Here is a 24,214-nt window from a genome sequence, read left to right as displayed (position 1 = left end):
ACTGTTGCTTCAAGTGGCAGCAGCTAAACTAGCTTGGAACACGAGGAAGACAGTTTTCAGTCTGAGCTAAGTGCTAGGGTGCCTTACGTTACACGGAGGGGGGATTATTGGGGGAGGGGGGGGGGGAGGGGTGGGAGGGAACTGTTAGTGTTAGAATTCTCCTAGAAACTACTTGTTGGGTTTTTTCTTTGTGTTTTTTTTTTCTTTTCTTTTTTCTTTGTTTTCCCCTTAACCCATTAAAGCATCTCATATTCTAAAATATTAGTTTTATAAATCTAAGTCTTCTGTTTTAAGGCTCTAAAAATCCCCTCCCCCCGGCCCTCCCTCCCTTCCCCCCCCCAAAAAAAAACCAACCTTCCCCACTTCTCCAAAAAAAACCCAAAAAAACCCAACCAAAACACAACAAAACCACAACCAAAAAACAACCCCAAAAACCACCAACCAACCAAACCAAAAATACCTACCAGCGCCTGGTGGGCAACGGAGGACCAAAAGTCGCCAGTTCACAGTCTGGAGTCTATAAGTATTGCATCTTAAAACTGAAAAAACAAAAGAACCTGCTTCCACCTCCTGGGAGTTTTATCCCCCTCCTTTGAAATGCCTTCATTTGTGTTTGGTCAGGTCAAAAATTTGGCAAAACCAAAACAAAACAAGCCAGGAGAAAAAAAAAAAAGAAGAAAAGAAAAGAAAAAAAAAAAGTTTTCAAAGCAAAAAGAAATTGTCCAAAAGTCTCTTCCAATCCTAGAAAGGTGTCAAAGCTTTCTGTCCCTGTGGTGCTGGTCTCCTGCCTCGCAATCGACGCTGCCTGCCCTGCAGTGACTTCTCATTGGAAAAACAACAACAAAAAACAACCCAAAAGGAAAAAAAAACAACAGGCAAACGAAACGAAACAAACGAACACAAGGTGTCCCAACGCTTCCTTTTTTGTATGGCTCCTACAAATCTGAAAGCTTTCTTGAGTGAGGTAACAAAAGTTAGGCTTTCAAGCAAAGTACATGGTACGTAAAGTGTCCTGATGAACCTGCACAGCCTTGGCCAAGGCCTGGGGGTCTCTGCCGTTGCTCTGTCCGGAGATATGGCTGCCCTCGCCGCTGCAAAGCAAGGAAATCACTGCAATTATTTCGTGCTCCCCCCATAGGAACATCGAGAAACGCCCCCTCCCCCCAGATCAAGGACTGTGAGTGCTGGCAGCACTGAGAGGCTGTAGATTGCCACTGACCGTGCCTGGCACTGCCATGATCCCAGCACCTCCCGTTGACGTGCTGGGGATGCTCCTCCAGGCTTGGGATGGGATTTAACCCTCCTTTATGCTGGGAACTATGAGGATGCAGCTCCCTGCAGGTCTCTGAAATGAAACCCTGCAGGTTTTTGAAAGGCTGTCCTGGGGCAGAGCCCCCTCACCTGTCGTGCTCCTTGTCCACGAGATGGTAGCGGGCTCTGAACGCCACCAGCCGGGCGTAGTAGGCTGGGGCGGGGATGGAGACGGAGCGCGTGCAGCGCACGTAGGTGTGGCACAGCTGGTAGGTGAGGATCTGCAGCTCGTCCGCCGTGAACCGGTTGTCATCCCACAGCACGTAGTAATGGGACGGCCGGCTCGTGCCCTGGGCGGGAGAGGGGCAGAGTGAGAGGTGCTGTAGACAGCCTGGGCAGAAGAGCTACCTAGGCTTCCCTCATTTGAGCACCCACCCAGCACCAAGGTGCAGACCAGCATTAACTCTGCTGCCCTGTGCCCAGGCACTCTTGCCCCTGGCATTGCCACAGTCCCACTGCACCATACTCCCTGCTGAACCAGGCCAGCTCCCCGCTGTCCTCAGGAGAGAAGCCAAAGAACCTGACAGAAGCAGCTGTAGATTAAAGGAGTGCAGCTTTTTCAGTGTGTTTCTGACTAACCCTGGATGCCTGCAGAAAGGCAGCTGCACTGCAAGCCCCTGCTGAAGGCAGGGCTGCTGGCCACGGCTCTCAGGCCCATGGCCAGACAGCAGGACCCTGCTGATGAGCAGGTACCCAGCGAGCCCAGCATGCTCAGACACCAGCTGACAAGCTGCTGAACTGGCTGCTCTGAAGCAGGAAAAGCTCACAGGAGATCCTTGGCTCCAGGAGAAAAATCCAGGACATGCCACCTGCTTGTATGGCAGCAGGCCATGGCAGCATGAACTGAACAAGCTGTGGCTGTGGTGCCCAAGGGAGGCTATGGCAGGGCTGGGTCAGATGCTCCATAGCACAGCCCCTAACAACAGCCCAGGAGAGCCAGCAGCAGCCCAGCAGCCAGCTCCCAGCACAGTACCTGAATGCCTGCATGGCTGCACAGGTAGAAGTCAAACTCAAAGGGGTGGGTGATATTTGTATCCACTGTTGTTCCTGCTGGGATGTTCCCGCTCTTCCCAATCTACAGGGGACAGAAAACAGAGATCCAAGTGCTGCAGAGTTTGGTTATTTCCAGCTGCCCAGAGCAGTGTCTCTAACAACCCTGCCCTGCGCCAGGGACCCCAGCACAGGATCCCCATCTCAGCATGTTTGAGAGCACCATGTAGAGCTGCTCCCCAGGTGCCCATTAAGGGGGAACAGAAGCAGCTCACCCTGCTCTGTTTCCAGCCTGAAGAGGCTGGATGGCATTTTCTGCAAGCACCAGGCCCCATGCCCAGCACGAGAGGGAAAGCAGACAGGGTGAGTGCTGGGCACTGGCCCATCCTACTGTGAAAATGATTAAGTGAGCAAAGCTCCAGGGATCTCTGCAGAGTGTACACTGGAGTCAACACCATGAGGCTGGGGCTTCTGCACCCTGATCAAAACCTGTCCTTGGTTCCCAAGATTAAATCTTCATGCTCAGGTAGAGCCAGAGTTTGGCTGGACTAGATCTAAGCACTGGATTTAGATCCAATCTAGGACAAGCTGCAGCAGTCAACACATACACAGAGCACAGCATGGAGGAACAAGCTGTGAGCAAGGAAGGGGTTATTCACCCTGTCACATCAGCAGCCACAGCAACCACCACACCAGATGTCCTCAAGCTGACAGAGGCTATTTCAGGAGAGTCACCCAGGACCATCAGCACCCAGGAACTCCCAGTAACAGCAAAGAGCTGGTTGGCTTTCCAGAAGCAACCTAATCTGCATGGATGCAGGAGGCCACCAGGCAGCAAGTTTCACCCAGGGAAGAGCTCCCAGCCTGCCAGGGGTGAGCTTTCTCCTTGGCAACATCAGGACTGGCTCTTCCCAAAGGCCAGAGAGGAATCAGCCGCCCCCAGCCCCTCTGTGGCACTCACCCTCTCGTTCTTGTCTGCACAGAAGAGCCGAGTGTGGTGCCTTTTCTGCACCACAATGTAGGTGATGCCAGGCTGGTAATCCTTCTCCAGCTTGATGCAGGCGTCTCGGATCGCTAGGAGCTCGTAGTGAAGGATCTGGAGAGACAAGGGCACGCAGGGTGAGGGGACACAACAGCATGCACAGGGAGCCCCCATGGGAGCCAGTGCTGCCGTGCCAGCTGATGGGGAGCTGAGGGCTCCTCACCTGCGGGAGCTGCCCCTCGGGAACGCCGTCACGGTAGAAGATGATCCTGGTGGGCTTGAAGCGTGTGGATTTGTAGAACTGGATGAGGAGCTCCCTCACCATGTAGGACAAGTCCTCGATGATCTCCTGGCGAGGCCGCTGCACGCGCACCGTGGCACAGTACCGGCTGGGGTGGGCGTCCATGCTGCCCACAACCTGCGGCGACAGAGATGGGCCAGGCCCAAGCCTTACAGTGGGGAGGATGGTGGGGGACACACACATGAGACATTCCTGGCCTCCACCTACTGCCAACACCCACAGCTGGCCATGGGCAGAGCACCTGATCTCACAGATCAGGAGATGGGACAGCAAATGGTGGACAGGAAGCTAGCAGCCCAAAGGGACATTCCTGTTCGTGGCCACGTCCTGGTTTCATACTCTGCCCTGCTCTTTGTCTATGGGAATTTCCAGCGAGACAACTTGGCTGGTGCCACTGAGTGATGTGGCTGTGGGGGCTGCTGCTGCCCAACACAAGCAGGGTTGCCTGAACCGGGACATTTGCACAGAGCATCTGCTGGCACCACACCCCCATGCCTGCCCTGGCCCCGCTTCAGCCCTGGAGTTGCCCCACATATGTAACTTGGTTGAGTCACCACACGGCAGCCCTCAAGCAGGGAGCTCCCATTGCACCCAGGCCCTCTAGAGGGGGTCACCTCAAAGACATTAGGGCGAAGAGGCCAAGCACAGCCAGCCTTGGCAGTGATGCAGGGCTGAAGGTGCACCATAAGTCATGGGTGTCAAAGCAGCTACTGGCCCATGCTGGGAGTCAAGTGCCCAGCTGCACCATGTGGTCCATGCTCCCCTGAGTGGAGGGGAAGCACCACAGCCCCCACATCCTCAGCAGCCCCCACATCGAGTCTCCTGCCCCTGCCCTCTGTATCAGTTTCACTTTTGCTTTGCAAACAGGGTTTAGGCTGTGCCAGGGGAGCTGCTGGGCACAACCTCAGCCAGAGAGCCCCTTCTAGGGGCTAATTAACGACACACCAAGAACAAGACCATGGCATCCTGAAAGTTCTACCCTTCTCCCCTGCAGCTCCAAAAAAGCTTTCATAAGAATTAAAGAAAAATTCCCCAGAGTGGTCCTGCACAAAAACCCCACAGAAGATGTTTTTGGAGGGGAAGTGGTGCCGCCAGGAAACAGACTGTTCTGTCCCACCCACACCTACAGCAAACAGCCAGCAGCATTTCCCAACCTCTTCTAATTAGGAGAAAAGAAAAAAAAAACAGAACAGCAACAAACTCTCACACTCCTCCAAAGAGGCATTTGCATGCCAAGGAAAACCTGAGCTATGAGTCCTGGGACGTTAAGAACTTAATAGGAAAATGCTGACGTGCTTCATTAAAACAGACACCATGAGAACCTGACACCCTCCTTCACTGCCCCAGCCTGAGGTAAGGCACAAGCTGCCACCCAGCCTCACCAGCACACAAGCAGCCCTTCTCTGGGTGGATGGTCATCATTCGTCTGAGGTGAAGGCAAACCCTACTCCCCAAAAGCAGCCAGAAGCAGCCCAGGCTCCCCAAGTTCTTCCCCATGTCCAAAACCCCAGCTCTCCTGCCAGAGGAAGGTCCCTCTCAGGACTGCACTGCAGGACTGGGATGCCCAGGGATGACTGGTGAGTGGAGCAGCCACACCGAACTCCTCACACCCTATGAGGGGTCCAGCAAATCACCAGCCCCATCTGCTGGCAGCTACCAGCAGCTCCCCAAAACTGCAGCTCCTCTGCAGAGAGGCAGGGTAAGATCAAGGACCCACTGCCCAGGGAGTGGGATCAAAAAGCCAGACAGGGCATGGGGCCACCTTGAGAAGTGCCACCCGTAAGTGGCAGAGTCCCTTTATGGACACAAGAGTTCTGTTCCAGTCCCGGCAGCCCTGCAGGGCCCTTGGGCACCCAGGGTGGCCTCAGAGAGGGAACTTACAGCGGTGATGGAGGGCTTCTTCCCATCTCCTGCTGGCGGGTGAGTGACATCAGCCCCGAGGAAGATCACCGGCTGCTGAAAGACAGCAGAGCTGGTGGGAGAGAAGAGAGAGCAACACTCAGCCTGTTGCAGCCATCTCAGGGTGATGCACAGCCCAACAGAGGCAAGACCACCACACAGAGGACATCTCCTGAGCTTCAGCCTGGACACATCAACAGCTCAGCACAAGGTGAGACAGGCTGCAAACCCCCATTTCAGGTGGGACAGGGCCTTAAGCAACCTGATCTAGTGCGAGGTGTCCCTACCCATGGCAGGGGTTTGGAACTAGATGACCTTTAGGGTGCTTTCCAACCCAAACCATTCTGTGATTCTACGATTTCAAAGAGCTACTCTCCACAGCAAACCACAGCTCCCCTTGGCCCCAGGTAAAGCCAACAAACCCCACCAGGGACTTGTTTCCCAAGCCCCCAGAGAAGGCAGGGTCCCTACTAACCGCTGGTGAGGCACAAGGATGTTGTTGATCCCGCCAAGCTTGACGTTGATCTTGAGGCAGAGGTTGGAAAGGGTCTGCGGGGAGGTTTTCACCACATTCTTGACCTGGACACACTGTGTGGCCATTCCCAGGAGGGTGTCCCCAACACGCTTCACCTCAGCTGTGGGCAGAGCAAGCAGGTGAGCAGCCAGGCCGCTGGCAGAGCATTGCTTCCAGCAGCGCCCTGGGAAATGGGGAGGGGACAGCACTGTGGGAGGAGCAGAGCCAGCCCTGCTGAGCCACAGCGAAGCCCTGGCTGCCCCAGCCCCTGACGCACCGTACACAGGGGTCTTCCCAGGCAGGATGACAATGATGAGCTGAAGCCCTGAATAGGTGTTCTTGAGGTGTCTGAACATGGGCTCCACACTGTCTGCTCCCTGGGCATATTTGCAGAAGCAGGGCTGGCCTTGGATGGGCATCCCCGCGTCCTTGGAGATCTTGCGCAGCTGGTCCGTGAAGTTCCTGTGCCCAGGAGGAGAACAGTGAGCCCTGAGCCCAGATGGCAGCTCTGCCATGCACCCTGGGCACTGAGAAGAGGTGCAGCAGAGGACAGAGTTTGGGACATCACAGCACCACGCCTATGGCTTTACAGCATCCTGCAAGTGCACAGTGCAGGAAACAAGAGACCAACATGTGTAAGAGCTGACCTGGCCCCTCTTGGTGACCCTACCCAGGAACTGACTTCCTGAAGTGCCAGGAATGTGAGCTGCTCCACATGAGAAAGCTGGAGAAGGGGAAGCAGCCCTGCTGGACCTCCAAGTCATTTGCAAAGCTGATGCAAACCTTCACTTACCAAACCAGACAAAGCGCTCAGCCACACTCCGTGTTTTTGGACAGCCAAGGATCAATTTGATGCAGGGAGAGCCAGAAGGAGCACAGGGCTCCCAGCTCTGCCCCCTTTGGTCACAGCAAGAGTGCAGTGTCACTGCCACCTCCTCCCAGTTACTGCAGATGTGGAGACTCTGAGCTGCTCCAAACCATTCCAAACAGCCAGGAGGCACACGAAATGCTTCCCTCGCATCCATTCTTGGTCAGGGGGAGCCTGAGTCCCCAGCAGAATCCAAAGCCAAGGTGACCCTAAGTCAGATAAACTGTCCCCACTCTGCATCATTTTGCTACTGCAGCAGAGAATCTTTGAGCTACCAAAGACTTTCAGAAAGCTCGAGGATTCTCTGTCATAAAACCCTGTGGTGAGTCAGGATGTTTCCTTCATGAATTAAACCATCTCCAAGTACTGGGGCAACTTCTGATGAAATATCCCTCATAGGCCCATCTCTCTCAGGAGACTCAGCTCAGAGTTCAGTACAGCTTCAGGGCTGGCAGTGTCAGATCACAACACTGCTGCTACCTGACACACAGAGCAGATGGAGGAGAGCCTGACTGCCAGCTCCCATGGGCGGATGTGCTGACTCCAACCCCTCATGCTTTGCCATGGGTGGCTCAGGGACTTGTTTGCAGCCAGGATAAACAGGCACCCTGCATCAACTCACGGAAACAAGCCTGAACCCCCAGCCTGAACCTGCATCAGATCTGTACCATGAGCAGTTCAGACCCAACATTAGGGGAAGGAGGTGCAGGCCCAGGCTGGGAGCAGCAGGGTGGCCACAGCTCCCCACCATCACCCCACCCACACGAGGGCTGCCCCCTTCCTTACTTCAGCACCTCCTCTCGACACTGCTTCTGCGGGGCAAAGCAGGCAATGGCCCAGACTTTGATCTCAATGCCGTTGTAGAACTGCTTCCCTCGCATGTCCCACACGCCCTGGTTGGGAGTTGCAATGGCTCGGTTCTGCAAGGCAAGCAGAGGGTCAGAGCACTGCCACCGCCTGCCCACGGAGCACCTCCAGCGCTGCTGTCTTGCTCCCCATCGCAGCCACCTGCCTGCACTGCCAGGGAGTGCTCAGTGATGGGCACTTGGCAAGCTCAGCTCCTCAAGGGTGATGGAAAATTCACCTGAGCTGCCCTGCCCTCAGCATCCATCTTCAGCTCACCAAATGACTCCCAGCTACAACTTGCAGAGAGTGGCTGAGGGAACTGGGGTTGTTTTAATCTGGAGAAGAGCAGGCTGAGGGGAGACCACAGTGCTCTATACAACTGCCTGAAAGGAGGTTGGAGTGAGGTGGGGGTTGGTTTCTTCTCCCTAGCGTGAGGTGGTAGAACAAGAGGAAGTGGCCTGAAATTGTGCCAGAGGAGGGTTAGGTTGAAGATTAAGAAAAATTTCTTTCCTGCAAGACTGGTCAGGCATTGGAATAGGCTGCCCAGGGAAGTGGTGGAGTCATCATCCCTGGAGGTGTTGAAGAAATGTGTGGCCATGGTGGTGTTGGGTCAATGGTTGGAGTGCATGATTTCAGAAGGCTTTGCCAACCAAAACAATTCTATGATTCTAACAGTATAAAAAAACCCCCACCCAAACCCAAGGTACTCTGACAAAATATTCCAGCTCTAACCTAGAACCTGAAGGCAGCACAAGTCTTGCTCAGAAACAGCATTTTCTGGTCTGAGAGCATCTCCCTGCCCAAGGCAGCCCTGCTTACCCTGCCTCCGTACTGCAGGATGGGTGCCGGCAGCACCCTCCCCGTCACCTCTGTCATGTCATCTTTCACCTTGATCCCAAACTCCTGAATGTATGGATCCAGGTTGTAGCTGGCATTCTTCATCTGCAGAGGGAAGGAAGGAAGGAAGAGCCACAGGAGGGAGTGAGATCAACTGCTACACCCCACACGGCTTCAGCTGGCTGGGCAACGTGGGCACCACAAGTCCTACTCTCTACAAAGCAACAGTCCTCTCTGTAAGAGGAGGGCAAGTGGTTCAACACCAAGGGTGAAACCCTCTCCTCCCAACTGATTTTTGAACACTGACCAGTGCAACTGAGAGCAGAACCGGCTCCTGAGATTTAATGCTGAAGGTTCAGACCAGTAAGAGAGTCAAGACTACTACTGGCAAGACTAGCAAGTCCCAGAAGGAATAATCAAGCGTCCCCAGCCCAGAGACATCATTTTGGGCAATAGCAGCACCATGAATCAGCTCCTGCCTGGCCCCTGGCAGAGCTGGGTTCCCCAAGCTCACCCCAGCCTGACCTGAACACAGTTCTCCCACCAGAGCCCCACCATGCACAGTCCCCACATACCCCTCCCAGAGCTGGGCTCATTTCTCTTACTTCATTTTCCTGTTTTTAGTTCCAGCTCCCTTCAGGTCAGGTTCCATCAGCACAAGGACCTGAATTTGTTGCACCTGAGTTTCCACAGTCACTTTGAGCTGGGCTCCTCTACACACCCATGCAGGTGTCTCTGACCAGGGATGCAGTGAGAAGATGGGGATCAACCAAACCACTTAACCCCACCAGCACCTTCTGAGAGGGCTGCAGCTCTCCAGCACAGAGCAGCTGAGGAGCAGGGCTACAAGGTCCATCAAAGACATGACACCATAATCTTCCATCAAAGCCCCAGCCCTATCCCTCCCAGCCCTCCTAGAGCCTCCTGCCACGTACCAGGCGACTGATTTCCTCCTGCCTGTCTGGGGCAGACCTGGCTGTTGCTTTTATCATGGTGGATGTTTGATTGTCTGTCAGCTTCTTGATGCACCGCTGGCCTGCCACAATGTTGCACACCTGCAGGGGAAGGGAGAGACAGCAGCCATGTGTCAGGGACAGAAAGACATAGGGGATCATGGTCATGGCACCGAGGCCCTGCAGACAGCCCCAGATGGAGGAGCCAAGCCTGCAGCTGCAGGGAAACGGTGTTTTAGAGGGTGGTCTCCTCCCTCACTTACTCAAAGTGGCTCTTGCCAGGTCAAAATTGAGGCAACTAGTGGCCACAACACACTGCCATGCATCTGCCACCAAGGCCACTTGCCTTTGCTTTGCACGGTGCCCAAAAACTGGGCAAGAAGCAGTGCAGAGCCAGCACTCACCTCTAAGGGCAGGTATGTGTGCTTCTGCTCCTGGCCAACCTGGAGACAGGGTAGGTGAGGGTATTTCAGCTGCAGGTTGTACTTCTGCTTAAAGTACTGGGCCACTGTGCACTCCACTGTCTGACCACTCTCCAGCTGCAGGGGAAACCTGGCAGAGGCAGGACATGAAGGATACACCCACTCAAAAGAGGCAGTTCCACACCTCCAGCACAACTGACTCTGGCTGGGAGGAGAGGGAACTGGCAGGCTCCCACTCCAAGCTCCCATCAAAGAAAACAAAAAGCAGTACAGAAATGGAGTCAGAAATACTCTGAGCCCAGCGTGGGTCTGAGGTCCCTAAATAACACTGCTCTCACTAACCCAGCTCATCAAGGCAAATGTTGATTGCAGGACATGCCATGCATGCCACTGCCAAGTAATAAATACAGCACACTGGCACCTGAGATGTGCTTGGTGCCCTCCCTGGGAGCTTGTGTGATGAGGAGATGTGGCTGTGGCAAGGCAGGTTCCCTTCCTGGGGCTTTGCAGCCCAACAGTGCTGGCCTGAGCCACCGCTGGTTTGGTATCAGGCAGGCACTAGGAGCAGAGGTTTTCCAGCACTGCTCAGCTTTGCACAGCAGGAGCCAAAATTTCTTGTTGTGTTTTTTGTCTCTTGTTTTTTTTTACCTCTCTACTGATGGAAAAATTTCTGGAAACACTGCAAAAACGTAGAGGGTGTGCAGGCTGAAAAACATCTCTCCTCCCCTCCAGCTTCACTCAGCAAGCACCCAGTAGAGAGCACCAGGACAGCCCCTCCTGCCCCAGCACTGTCCCAATGGAGACATCTGGAGGGTCCCTTTACTCTCATCCCAGCCTCTGCCTTGAACCTCACTTTGCCTCCAAGCCTTCCCCAGGGCAGTTTCCAGGGCAAACTCCAGTGATGAGCCCTGGAAGCACCATGGGCTGTAGCACCCAGCAGCCTGGTGCTGAGGGAACCTTGGCAGTGCTACAGCCCCCCCTGGCAGGGTGGTGCAGGGAGCAAGGCAGCCCCCCAACACAAGGAGGAGCCTAGGGCCAGGCTGCTGCCAGGCACATGCAAGGAATTTCAAAGCAGGGAATCACTTTATCCTCTGACAAAACCTCTGCTTTGACAGTTCCTATTTTAAGCAAGAAGAAAACCAAACTCAGGAGGTAAAATCTAGGACAATTCCTGGCATGTCAGCTCCCGCCCGCTGCAGCACGGCACCTGCCAGACAAAGCATCCTCTACCCTCCCACCCTCCCCTGCATCCTGTGTGAGCTGCAGAGCCCCAAACTCATCTCCCTTCTGCCATCACAGGCTGGCAGTTCCTGTCCAGCTCTCCCCAATGACACCAGCAGCTGCTAAAGAGGAGGAGAGCAGGCATTGCTCCCCAGCTGCCTTACGTCTGGTGGCTGGCCGGCCGCCGGGTCACGTTACACACACGGTACTTCCTCTTCATCTGCCCACAGTGGGTAACCTCCACTTTTAGACCTGGGGTGGGACAGGGAGACACAGCAGAGGCACTGGTAAAAGTGGGAAGGATTTCCCTTGCCCACAGTCCCCACCACCACCTGCCCTGAAGAAGTAACTGTCAGCAGAGCAGGGGTGCTTACTGACATCCAGTGAAGTGTGTGGAGGCAGCAACGGTGCCCCAGGAGACATTTGCAAGGTGCAAGCCCTGTACCCCCACCTCGCTGCAGGGGCAGGGTAGGAGAGAAGCCAGTCAGTGTCTGGGGATGGATCCCCAGGGGCTCTACCTTTGATCTCCTTGGTGAAACGCACTCGCTGTGAGTCCGTCAGGGGCTTGGGCTGCTCGTCGATGTTCCGGATGTCCAGCACCTCACACATGAACTCGATCACAGGCTGGGCTTTGTAGAAGGCAGTGGCTGACACTGCAGGACAGACAGACAGCACCATGTGTCTCTCCTCTCTCTCTAAGCAGGCAGACCTGGCCAAAAGCTGGCCAGATCCAGCCTCCCCATACACACCCAGCCCCAACCCTGCATGAAAAACACATCACCATCAATGTTGAGCATCATCTTCCACATGGCAGGCCTGACCGACTGGTGGAAACCAAACCAGACCTCCCTGCCGCCTCCCAGGGGGTGGTAATAACCTTCAGGGGGGGAGAAGAAGGAGCGGCCGACGGGAGTGTACCTGTGAAGCAGGGCAGACCAGGTCAGACAGCCACCCTCAACGCCCCCGGCCCCCCCGAGCCAGTGCTTGCCCCACTGACTGCATCACCTCATTGATTTCTACTGCAGGAGCCCCCACAGCAATCACATCCAGCCACCTCCTCCCAAAGACCATCAAGGCCAGTCTCAGCCACAGCAGCACAGCCAGGGCAGCCTGTCCCTGGCACACTTGGTGCTGCTGTTCCCAGCAGCCCCCGGGTGCAGGTACCTCATGGAAGCCAAGTGTCTCATGGCAACATCCAGCGCCTGGACGGACTCCAGAGGGACAGGGATCTGCCCGCTGACCAGGGCCTCGTGCAGCATGCGCCAGCTCACGATGGCCATCCATTTGATGGAGACCTTGAATATCCTGTCCTTGCCTTCCCCTGGGATTGTCACCTCAAAGTCAACCTGGGTGCAGAAGGAGAGAAGCAATGGTGGCATCCCCACAGGAACAAGGGGAGGAGGCTGGCTTTGGCCGGGCCTTCCCAGCAGGAGGCAGGGTGTGCTGCATGCATGGGGCTTGTCATCCTCTCTTACCCTCTCATTTCCAATGGGCAAGGCTGTGACAGTGTAGATGTTCTTCTTCCCATCATAGACTGGCTTTCGTTCTCCAAAGATCTGGGGCTTGAAGTGCTGCACCATGTACTCCACAACTTCCCTATGCAGGTGAGCATGGCAAGGAAGAGGGGCAGGGGGAGAGAAGGGTGAGGTTCACTTGGCTGCTTTCTTTATAACTCAACATCATCTGTGATCTGCCCACTCTCTACCCAGGGCACTTCTGAACCACAGGGCACCAGGGAGCAGAGGTGAACATCCCCCAGATAAGCAGCCACATGCCCTGCCCTTCAGCTTGGCGTTTTGGGTCCAGCAGGAGGAGTTTGATGGGCACACGTTGCTGTGTGCCATGGAGAGCTGGCTGGCATGTGCCAGGAGGGTGAGGAGGAGTGACTCACTGCCTGCAGCCACTGAAAGCATCTGTTCACTGGCCTTCAGGGCACAGAGCTACCCTGGCTGCCAGGGCAGGAGGGGACAGGCAGTGAATCAGAGGACATCAGAAAGAAAAACAAAGAAAAGCAAAGCAGGCAATGGCCTGAGGGCAGGTTTGCTATTTTTAAACACAGGACTGCTGCCAAAATCACACAGCTGCTGCGAAGAAGCAGGGGATGGTGCAGAGGTCTAGGATCTCTGAGGCTGTCTGGGACAGGAACCAGCAATGCTGCACAAACATGACTGGTGGGGTCCAGCCACGCAGGCAGCACTATGACCCCTGCCACCACGTCACCCTGATGGCTTCCACCACTGAAGACAGAGACGGGCACTTATGGAGCCTCCACAAGGAAACTGGAAGCAGGAAACGAGCGCCAAAACCTTTAATACTTGCCTTACCTGTTGACTCTGCGTGGACATTTGTCAGGTTTGATATCCACTTCATAGTGATACACATCAATCTTGGGAATGTCCACCTCAAAGTAGTTGGCCAAGAGCTTGATGGGCTTCCCAACGGTTCCTATCCCGGGCCGACGTGGTGCTTGGAACACCTGCTGCAGTGGAGGCAGGTATGCACCTGCAGCTGCGGGACAGACAACGATCAGGAGGGCTGGGACCGCACACACAATGCACTTCCCATCACCACATCCTGGCCCAGGAGGACCCCAGTACTCATTTCCTGGCAGGAGGTGGCAGTGACAGAATGCAGACCAGAGCAGCTGGTCCCTAGGCACCAACCGTCTGGCAAGCACTGGCTGAGCTGTCCAAGGGCAGTGCCAAGCCCCCTGCTCTGCTGTGCCACCACCAGCTGTGCAGATCTCACACCACCCACAGGCAGACCAGTAACTTCTGCTTTGCCTCACAGAGGGCAACTCATCTGGGGCCAGGTCTGGCTGCAGCACAGACCTTCAGAGGACAAGGTGGAACGGTCCCATCGCCCACCCTAGCCACGAGCACGTCTGTCCTGGCATGCACCGGGATAGCTCTGACTCAATTCCCTGACCAGATGTGGGGACAGGAGGCCATGTTCAGTTCTCCTGACAGTGGAGGACATGTGGTACCTAATGTCCACACTAAAAGAGCTTTGAACGTGCATCCTATGCTCCTGCAAAGCTGCACTTCAATTCTGTTCTGCACAAGAACTGTTCAAAACAACCAGAAGAGCAGCAAGAAAGCAGGTGCTCATCCCTTTCCAGCTCAGAAGATGCAAGGATGGGCACCAATGCATGGCCATGGGGCTGAACCCAGCTCTAAACTGACAGCACCCTCAGACTCCTAGATATTGCCAAAGCAGCATTGGACTCTGCTCTCCCCATTCTGAGATCTGCCCTTCCTGCCCTGTTCTCACTTTGCCCATCTCCACCTACTCCAGTTTGCAGCCTCTCTGTTCCTCAAACCCCATGAGGCCTTGGCCAGCTGGGATGGGTGTGGGGAGCACAACGTTTGGGATATTTGGAGCACTCCATCTGGGTGGCCAACTGTCCAAGCCAGCCCCTAAACAGCGTCCTGGCTCCAATTTTGGCTCCTGAACACATGGCGCTCTTAGCACCCCCTGCTCCCAGCCACCTTCTTTTTAAATCCAGATTTCAATTCCAGGCTAAAAATATCAAAAACAGAAAAGGAGAAGAGCAGCAAACTCCAGATTTGCTGTTCAGTTTTGCACCCCATCTCTGAAAAGACTTCTGTAAAAGTGTAGATGTTCGGATTCGCCTCGGAGCAGTGCTTTCGGGACCAGACGCAAGCAGGCAAAGACCTTTATTACATTATACAGCAAAGTTATCTAGGCTCTCAGAAGGCACATGTCACATCTCAACTGGTCATGTGCTACTGGCATACATGTAATTAAGGCACACAATAGGTCAAAATAACAATACTTTATCACATCCAACCAAATTCTACCCAGCTTGTCTCCTTCAGTTCCAAGGTGTTTACATTACTCTCAGAGTCAAAGACAAAACAGTTCTCTCTAACTGGAGCAAAGGCAAATCTCCCCTACTGTCCTACAAAGCTATCTGAGAACAACCTCTTTTTTTCTCTATTTTTTTTTTTAATATAGAATTAATCCTTATCTTCCTACAGTCTTCTAAAGCTACATAAAAACATCTTCCAACAGACTTTGGCTGCTGGAAGGCCACCACACCACAGGACAAGGGGATGGGACAACCCTTGTGAGCACCCAGGGGCTGAAGTGCAGCTTTAGCTTCTGCCAAGCCAACCTCTACTCTTGCTTCTGCCCTGTGGCATGAGCCCAGGAGCTCCAAAATCCACCAGGAGCTAACCCAGTCTCAGCACCTCCTTGAACAAGGCAGCATAGGACTTTAAGCAATCCAACAAGCAGGATGAGACCTTCAAGGCTGACCTGGGGCTTGGACCTCCCCCAGGCACTCACAGCTGCTCCAGGACAGAGCAGCCACCAGCACCCCTGAGATAAAGGCACTCCAGGGGCAGCTCATCTTAAGAATGGCATTTTTCAGATGAGCTACTCGTGGTGCAATTCATGTCTCCACATGACAAACATTTCTTGGCACTCTCCAGCTCCCTGGCTGTGAGCTGATGCATTTTTCTATCATGGTTTGCAATCAGGGGTATTTGCCAGCGCTGCTGGAGCCTCCGGTCCCTGCTCTGCCTTTTGAGCAAAAAGCCACACAGCCCACTTGCAAGACCTGCCAGAGGACAGCAGCTCTCTGCTGCCTGCCCTGCAACCACTCCAAGGCCAGCACCTTATGGTGCTCCTTTTCCAGACCTGCTCATCCCTGAGATGATGCTGGCAGCGATGCACGAACAGGACAGGACAATGCTGCTCAGAGTGTCCCCCACAGATGCAGGGGTCTCAGGGCAGCACCCACAGTTGCACACTTGGGTGCCAAGAAAAGAACTGTGGGAGGGTTGGGGCTGGCAGGAGCTGCAGAGGAGCAACCCAGTGGTCCCACACCCATCTCACAATCCCAGCGTTGCACTGGTCAGCCCAGACACTACACTCTGCCCCTTGCTGGAGCATCATGAGATGCTTTATCAACATAAAGCCTTGCAAGCAGGATCACGAATTACAGATGAAGGAGTCAGCCTCCAGCAGAGCAGGAGCTGACTCAAGAGTTTGATGGAAGCCAGGAGATCTTGCAAACACAAGGTAACAAAGATGGGCAGCCAAGCTGCATCCAGGGAGCAGCATGGCAACGGGATGCAGATGCTGTGCAAAGATCAGGACAGGAGATCAATCCATGAAGGATGGGAAAATTCATCCCTGAGCTGATCCAGAGGGTTTTTATTTTGGTGACTGCAAACTCAAGGTCCTCAAATAGCACCAGCCACAGCAACCTCCATGGCAGCCCAGCCCCAGGCTCACCGCAGGGAGCATGCCACACGCCCAGTGAAGCTGGGAGTGATAATGACTTTTCCCTGTCCAAATGAGTTTGAGATCTGAAGATATTTCAAAAGCCATCACCTCCCAGTGCCTGCAAGCAGCCTGGCACAGTGATGCCTACCTGGGATGCAGTTATTCATGAGAGCAGTGACATAGGGGGAGTCAACACAGGGAGAGGGGTCCAGGGGTGACACCAGATGAGAGCTGTGGTACCTGGTGTGCAGGGATGGGCTCTGGTTCGGCCAACAATCACTTCAGCTATGGTGGGAGAGAGCCCAAAGCCCTTTGGTGAACACAGGCTGGGCTCACACTTTCTGCACCACATCCAAGAGCCAGGGCCTTCAGGGCTGGATTGGGTTTGTGTGGCAAGGTTTTGGTAGTGGGGGGCTTCTGTGAGAAGATGCAAGAAGCATCACCTATGTCTGCTGTGCCAGGGAACCCCAGGCAGAGGGACGTGGCATCCCTGGGCACCTTGTGCCTGCAGTCCCCAGCTACACCAAGGGAGCAGCAGCAAAGGGGACAGGGTCAAAATGTGCCAGATCTCCTTTGGTAGAAGCCTGGTTAAAAAGCATCCCAAACCTCGCAGAGACAGAGGGGCTTCTGCATGCCTCGACTCTCCATGGCAAGCTGCACAGGCTCCCACTTTGTCATGTAAATGCGGGGCCGGGGGCTGGAGGGGCCAATGTTGCTCCTGCAGCACAATGCGGGCAGTGAGGGGATGGAATCCGCCTGCCATTATAAATTCAGCAGCCCGGAGGAACCACAGACCGCCCTACACAAAAGCCGTGTCCCGGGGACGCGTCGGCAGCGGGAGCATCGCCGCCGCCACCATCGCCCCTTCACCGGGTGCCCACCGAGCACCGGCGGGCAGAGGCAGCGGCGGCGAGAGCAGCGCTGCCAAGGTGAAAGACCAGTTGGGGTAATTAGCGCTGGAAGTGGCTTTGTTTTCTGTGCTTTACTGGAACAGCTGGGGAACACGACCCCGCTGCCCAACAGCTGCCTGCGCCCGGGCGAGCCGCCGGTGGGCCGGCGTGAAATTACCATTGCCATTGAAACCCTGCCCAGCGCCGCATTCAGCCGAGGGGCCGCGGGAACGGGGCCCAGACAAAAGGGAGGTTTATTGCGGCGGCCGGTCCGCCACAGCCCCCTCCCCACGCAGCCGGCCCCGCCGAAATCCCGCCGGGAATCGGCAAGCGGGGCTGCGGCACGCCGAGCGCTGCCGGAGACGTGGCATGCTCTATCCTTGCTCCGAGCCCTAGAATCATAGAACCGTCGGGGCTGGAGAAGACCTCTAGGATCATCCAGTCCAACCACCAACCTAACACCATCATAGTCGTTAAATCACATCCCAAAGTGCCGTGTCCCCACGTTTCTTGAATACCTCCAGGAATGGTGACTCCACCAACTCCCTGGGTAACCTATTCCGTGTCCCACCCTAAAACAGCCCCCAGAACCTGCCAGGGAAGTGAAAACACTCACAGGGAGGCAAAACCCCCTGCTACTCCCACGGGAAGTAAAGCAAGCAGCACCACCAGCAGGGAAGGTGGTGGTGGAGTGAGCAATTGGCTTCCCAGTCTTCACGCTCAACATCTTCAAATCCACCAGCTCCAAGCTGTGACCGACACTGTCCCACAAAGCCCAGACTTCAGGAAGCAGCATCTCACCTCTTCCTGCTCCTTCCCAAGGCCCTGTGAGCACAACCAGGTGCAGGTGGCTGCAGGCACTTTTGGTTTGACACTGAAATGTAGTTTAAGTAGATCACACCCACGCGGGGCTGCAGCCATCACTGTGAAGCACAGAACACATCCTGTGCCCAGAGCCCATCTCCTGAGGTGAAGTCCAAGCTGCCCAAGCACTGCTCCCACCCTGCACTGTGGTGGCTGCTTCCCAGAGAAGTGTCAAGTTGCCTCCAATCTGTTTCACCACGGTGTTTACTTCTGAAAGCCGTTTGGTTCTTTGTATCTTTGACACTGAGTGCCAAGCACTGCAGAGCGTCACTGTGCCACATCAAACTCCAAAGTGTCAAGTTAAATAGGTGCCTTGCCATGGCAGAGGCCAGTGCCATCATGCTCTGGCACACACAGTCCCATGGTTCCAAGCTGGGTCAGAGACTGAACCTGCAGATGCTGCGACAGAACCAGACAAACAGCAGCGAGAGCACCGCCACCAAGCCAGCTGCCTGGGCTCCAGGGAGAGAAGCATAGGGAGGCCAGCGGCATGGACACAGCTTGACCCACAGTGGCACACTTTGACCCATGAAGGTCTTGCTGAGCTGACCCTGGCTGCCCAACAGCTCCACATGCCCCTTTTTGATCCCTCTAAGGGGGTGTGAGAAGCAGCTGGCACCTGAGTGCCACCATCTCCTCCAAACACACCGAGTGGTTGTCTGAACTGTGTGACCCCACAGTCCCCATTAATGGTGCCTGGAGCAGGCAAAGGCTGACACCCTGCAGGGTCTCCTGCTGACCTTCCAGACAGCAGCCAGGGACGCGCAGCGCTGGGAGCAGCAGACAAAGGCAGACCCAGCGCCAGAGGGGACAGGACAAAGGCGACGTCAGCTCCTCTCTGCATCCCACCATGCCCCCGTGTCGGGTGTGCCACGCCACAGGCAGCCCCGCAGAGCTGGCAGCTGGGTGAGGAGGTTAAAACCCACACACAGCTTGACCACAGATCACCCTGCTGAAAGAGCAGCGCTTTTCTGCCCGATTTAGCTCCCTTGCACCGTCTGCCATCTTAATAAATTGCCCCTGTTTTGTTCTTCCCGGGGTTTAGAGAGCGGCTGCAGAAAGTGTTCAGAGATAAATCATCAGCGGCCGTGTCTCCAGGCAAGGTGCTTCTCCCAGCTTTGTTTCTTGGTCTAATCCCGTCCCAGAACCAAGCACGAGCGATTTCATGTTTCCTGAAGATAAAGAGATCCAACCGACGGAGCAGCTCTGGGGCTTGCTGCAGGGCTCAGCGCAGGAAGGCAACGGTTACGATTAACAGCATTTAGGAAGTTTGTGAGGGATACAGAAAACGAAAAGTTGGGGGGGAAACAGACTTCAGTTTGTAAAACCCACGCAGTGCCTGCAGGTCAGAAGATAGCCTGGGTTCCCCAACACCTTTCCAGGCGTCTTCACGTTGGGCACATGCAGGCACACAGCATCGTCAGAGCTCACACGGGAGGCTCAGCCCCATACCTGGGGCCCATAGGCAGCCAAAGGGATGCTAAGGCAGGGTGGGCTCTGCAGCAGCTCCTGCAGCATGGGGTAAACATCAGCTCCGCATGAAGGATGACCTGGGTGGGAGCAGACAACCCCCAACCTGATACAGGGAGGAAAAGAAAGTCCCCCAAGAGCACAGCAGCACAGCCCCCACCACCCCAGGGCAGTCAGCAGGATTCAAACCTAAAGCAATTCCCTCCAAGCACTGCCCGTCCCATCCAGGAGGCTGTTTGAAAGCATCTTAGCAGAATCTGTTAAAGCTGGCAGGAGCAGGAGGGTGCAGGCGCCGGCAGCGTTATCTGCATCGCCCCGAGGTGCCGGCAAAGCCTGTGACAAGGCCAAAATCACAGCTTCCAGCGGCCAATAAATCACCCCAAACACAAAGCACCAGCAAGCAGAAGGTAACACAGACACCAAGAGATCTCCGTGCCTCGCTGAAATAATGCTGCAAGGAAGGACCAAAGTTTGATTGTAAAGATGCAGCACTTTCCTGCTATGTTACAGTGAGCAGCGAACCTGCTGGCAGGAGAGCCAGAGAGCACACAACAGTTATCACTCCCCACTGCTCTCTCCCCTCCTCCTGCCTTGTTTTGGGCACCAAAATCCTTCTGTGACTTCTGGCAGCACAAGTTCACGATGCTTAGGCTGGGCACGGGAACGAGCATCTGCTGATGTGACGGCTGGGTAGGCTTTGGGGAGCAGCTTTCTTGAGCCCACACGAAGGGGCTTGGGGTAGAAAGCACTGCCAGCTGCTCCCATCTGCAGCCGGGTGTGCAGAGATAGGGGTGGGGGGACACGGGGTGACCCTGGAGCTGAGCCCCTGTGGTCCCTCACCAACAGCTGGCCACACACCAGCCCTGGTTTCGTGCGTGCCCCAGTGCCAGGAGTGGTGCCGCTTCGTGCTGTCACGGCGTGTGGCATCGCCAGCCTCTGCCAGCTCCTGGCCTGCACTCTGTGCCCCGAAACACCGCTCTGGGGGCCAGGGAGCTCAGGAAGCGAACAGGGAGTCAAGCAGCAGCTGCTGCTGCTCTATGCAAAACAGGCCCTTTGCACAGGGCTGGCACCGCACTTCTGGGGCACCCCCAGACCTCCAGCTGTGCACTACCCCGCGGGTGCTTTCCCCCGCACAGACCCCTTCCGTTGCCCGCTCACCGGGTGCCCTGCCTCCACAAGGCACCCCAGGGGGACAAAGCTGCCAGCCCTGTGCCCCCCGCAAAGCTGCCCAGCACTCCCCTCCCCGACACTCCCAGCCCCTCTTGGTGGGCTGCAGGCCCGGAAAGGAGCCTTCCCGACAGCGTCCCATTGCACAGCCCCCCCCGGCACACTCAGACCCCCCTCCCCAGCCCCAACACCCCCCAGCTCTTCCCACCGCACACCCCCGGGCGCACATCCCTCCGCACCCCCAGTGCAGCCCCCGTGCACCCCACACATCCTTCGTGCCCCCCCTACCGCACTGCCCCCCGTTACAGACCCCCTTCGGCTCCCAGACCGGAGCTTCCCGGCCCTCATTGTGCAGCCCCCCACACCCGTTGTAGACTCGCCCCCGGTTGCAACCTCCCTCATTGCACGGCCCCCTTCACAGGCCCTCGCCCCCCGCTGCACACCCCTCGCCCCTCATTCCCGGCTCTCGACCCTCCCCGGCACACACTCCTTGCTCCCGGTAGCAGGTCCCAGCCCCCCGTTACACGCTCTTCGCCTCCCGCTGCATGTTCCCCGGCCACACGCTGCTCGCCCCCCGGTGCGCAGCTCCCCGGCCTTCCCGCAGGCCGCTGCCGCTACCTGCTCCCGAGGGTCCCGCTTCCATCCCATCCACGCGGGTGCCGCTACCGAGCCGGGGGCCGGGAGCCGCGGGCAGGGCAGGGCCGGGGCCGGTCGGGGCCGAGGCCGGAGCCGGGGGCCAGGGCTGCTCCGCCGCCCGCCGCAGCCGCTTCTCGCCGCGCCTCAGCGCGCACGCGCCGCCGCCCGGCCCCGCCACCAACAAAGGCGGCGCCCGCCGCCATCTTGGGCCCGTGCGAGGCGGAGCGCTCAGAGCGAGGCTGGGACCGGCGGCGAGGGGCAGCTCGGTCCGGGGCCTGCGAGCGGCGCACCGACCCCCGCCCGCGCTCCGGCCTGCCCCGCTCCACAGCCACGGCCACGGTTGGGTTAGTTCCCCCTTTTTTGGACTCAGTTTTTCCTCTTTTTTTTTTTTGGCTCTTTCCCCTTTTTTGACCCTTTCCCTTTTTTGACTCTTTGTTTCTCCCCCTTCTCTCCCCTCCGCTTTTTAATTATTTTCTTCATTCGCCCCCCCTTTTTTTTTGATGCTTCCTTTATGACTCTCTTTAATCCCTTTTTTGGGCTCTACCCTTCTTTTGAAGAATTGCTTCCTTCATTATTTTTTTTCCCCGTGCAAAATGAGCTGAGGTTTGTAATCCTGGTCTGTGTCGTGCAAGGAAATAGAAGAAACCCACAGAAATTCAAATTACTGAAGCATTTTCATCTCTCACTCCATGGTGTAGTTGTGTCCATGCACAGGAGCAGGCATGGGGAGCTCCTGCTGTCCCCAAGGACAGCCCTGGGGGACAAATCCACCTGCAGTTGGGTTTTTAAGGCACATTGGGGGCTGGGATGGGGAGACTGATGGACACCAGCCCCAGTTCCTGGGGTTCCATCCAAGTGATGATCTTTGTATCGTTCTCAGAAGGCACTGGGACAGAGTCATCTCTTGCTTTTGGGCTCTCAGACTCACGGCTGACCCATCCTGGTTCCCAAACTCCCAGGATATCCACTACAAAAAAAAAATATTCCAAGCCTGGAAGCAAGGCTTTGCCCAAGATGCTCCTTATCTTAAGCAATTGTGTGTCTTGGGTTCATTTATAGCTGTTGTGTTTTGGCCTCAACCAAACTCTTTTCCTGTCCTCACCATCCTATTTCTAGCAAGGAAACAACAAAGCTCCCCTGAAATGGAGAAAATGAGTAAGCAAAGAGCTTTCATCTGTTAATCTGTGACTCCAGTGCAGAATCACTGCTCCATGCAGACACACTCTTAAGGACACCACATTTTCTCTGGACATTGCTATGGAATTTCTGAGAGCACTAGAAACCAACCCCTGTTCTGAACACCCCATGGGGGGGCTGCCACAGAAGCAGTGACACCCTCCTTTTAGTATCACTATAGAGAGGGGCTTCCTGGGTATCTCCATCACTAGACATGGGCTCCATGGTATATCAAGTTTCCAAGCCCTACCACATCATTTCCTCTCCTCTGAGGAAAGACTCAAGAGAGCTGGGACTGTTTTGTCTTGAGAAGGCTGAGAATGAATATTATCAATGTCTATAAATATTCAAGGGGTGGGTGTCAAGATGAAGGTGCCAGGTTCTTTTTAGTGGTGCCCAGTAACAGGACAAGGAACAAAGAGTATAAGCTGGAACACCAGAGGTTCCACCTCAACAAGAGGAGAAACTCCTTTGGTGTGAGGGTGCTGGAGCCCTGGAGCAGGCTGCCCAGAGAGGTTATGGAGTCTCCTTCTCTGGAGAGCTTCCAAACCCACCTGGACATGTTCCTATGTGACCTACCCTAGGTAATATTGCTCTGGCAGAGGGGCTGGACTTGATGATCTCTAGAGGTCCCTTCCAGGCATTCTCTGATCAGAAATAAATAGATTGTGGCAATGAGTTCCACAGGTTACACATGGTGTACAAGTTTTAATTAAAAGTTAAATAATTTAAGACATTTGTTTACAGGCAGCAGTTATCAATTGCTCACTCTGTACATTGCATTTATTTGACATCAACAAGGAAATAAAAACCAGAACATTTGGCACAAGAATGCCAATTTTTTTTGTCTTCTTTTATTCTTATTATTTTTGGACACATGAACACAAAATATCCCTGCAGGCTAAAATAAAATTTAAAAAAAAAAAAAAAGAAAGAAAGAAAGAAAGAAGGTATAATAATAATAAAAATAACAACAAAATCAACTCATAAAATACATTGCAAGTTGCACACGACCAGCATCTTACTGCAACATGGGGCTGCTAACCCAGCCAGAATGAGTACCTCGTATTGCTATAGACATACATCCAGTCCCCATTGAATAAAATACAGCTGGAAACATTACAAGTCTAACAATAGAGAAACAAACAAACCAACCAACCGATCCCCTCCCCACCTACCCCCCCCCCCCCCCAAAACCAAACAAAACAACTTACATCAGAAGTCAAAAAAAAAAAAGAAAAAAGAACAAATGCAAACATCTTACACTGAAATTTTCAGCCTCTAGACATAGAAATAGGAAAATGTCAATAGCAAGGAATAAGAAAATCTCAAAGTGATATTCACAAGATCTTTCCTCCGATGCACAAGGAAAAAACCTTGTAGTTGAACAGTATTGATACAATGCCCTCCCAACCCTGCCTTCCTAAAATGAAAGCAGAGCTACTCCCTTGCTATTGAGCAAGAAAAATCCTACAGCACATCCACAAAGGTAGTTTGGGGTGGGGGTGGTGGTGGTTCTGTCAAGCTGGCTCTGAACAGAGATGCCCTTCCCCGGCCCAGGGGCAGAGCCTGAGTGAGTCTGACTGCTGTGTCCAGGAGCAGACGTTT

General features: G+C 54.9%; 2 protein-coding genes across 3 annotated transcripts in view; both read right to left on the bottom strand.

Annotated features, from left to right (window-relative positions):
- Positions 1-24,214, bottom strand: part of LOC104307356 (argonaute RISC catalytic component 3) — a 78,235-nt gene that overhangs the window by 36,748 nt on the left and 17,273 nt on the right. The gene's annotated exons all lie outside the window — the stretch shown is intronic.
- On the bottom strand, positions 880-21,555 carry LOC104307358 (argonaute RISC component 1). 2 transcript variants are annotated; one of them, XM_054170532.1, is made up of 19 exons: positions 21,413-21,555; positions 13,469-13,652; positions 12,620-12,740; positions 12,309-12,490; positions 11,926-12,062; positions 11,663-11,797; positions 11,309-11,396; positions 9,906-10,053; positions 9,484-9,603; positions 8,531-8,653; positions 7,652-7,785; positions 6,275-6,459; positions 5,959-6,118; positions 5,466-5,556; positions 3,507-3,701; positions 3,263-3,397; positions 2,285-2,386; positions 1,402-1,601; positions 880-1,091 (listed from the first exon to the last, which is right to left on the bottom strand). In XM_054170532.1, the coding sequence occupies exons 1-19, from the start codon at positions 21,435-21,437 to the stop codon at positions 983-985; spliced, it is 2,574 nt and encodes an 857-aa protein (XP_054026507.1). In that variant the 5' UTR covers positions 21,438-21,555; the 3' UTR covers positions 880-982. The 2 variants fall into 2 exon arrangements, with proteins under 2 accessions (XP_054026507.1, XP_054026508.1); XM_054170533.1 differs by having other exon boundaries at positions 13,469-13,646.

The sequence above is a fragment of the Dryobates pubescens genome, chromosome 20, assembly GCF_014839835.1.
Source record: "Dryobates pubescens isolate bDryPub1 chromosome 20, bDryPub1.pri, whole genome shotgun sequence".
In the NCBI taxonomy this organism is placed as follows: Eukaryota; Metazoa; Chordata; class Aves; order Piciformes; family Picidae; genus Dryobates; species Dryobates pubescens.
The sequence above is the reverse complement of the archived record's forward strand: the minus strand, read 5'-3'. Positions and strand labels throughout refer to the sequence as shown.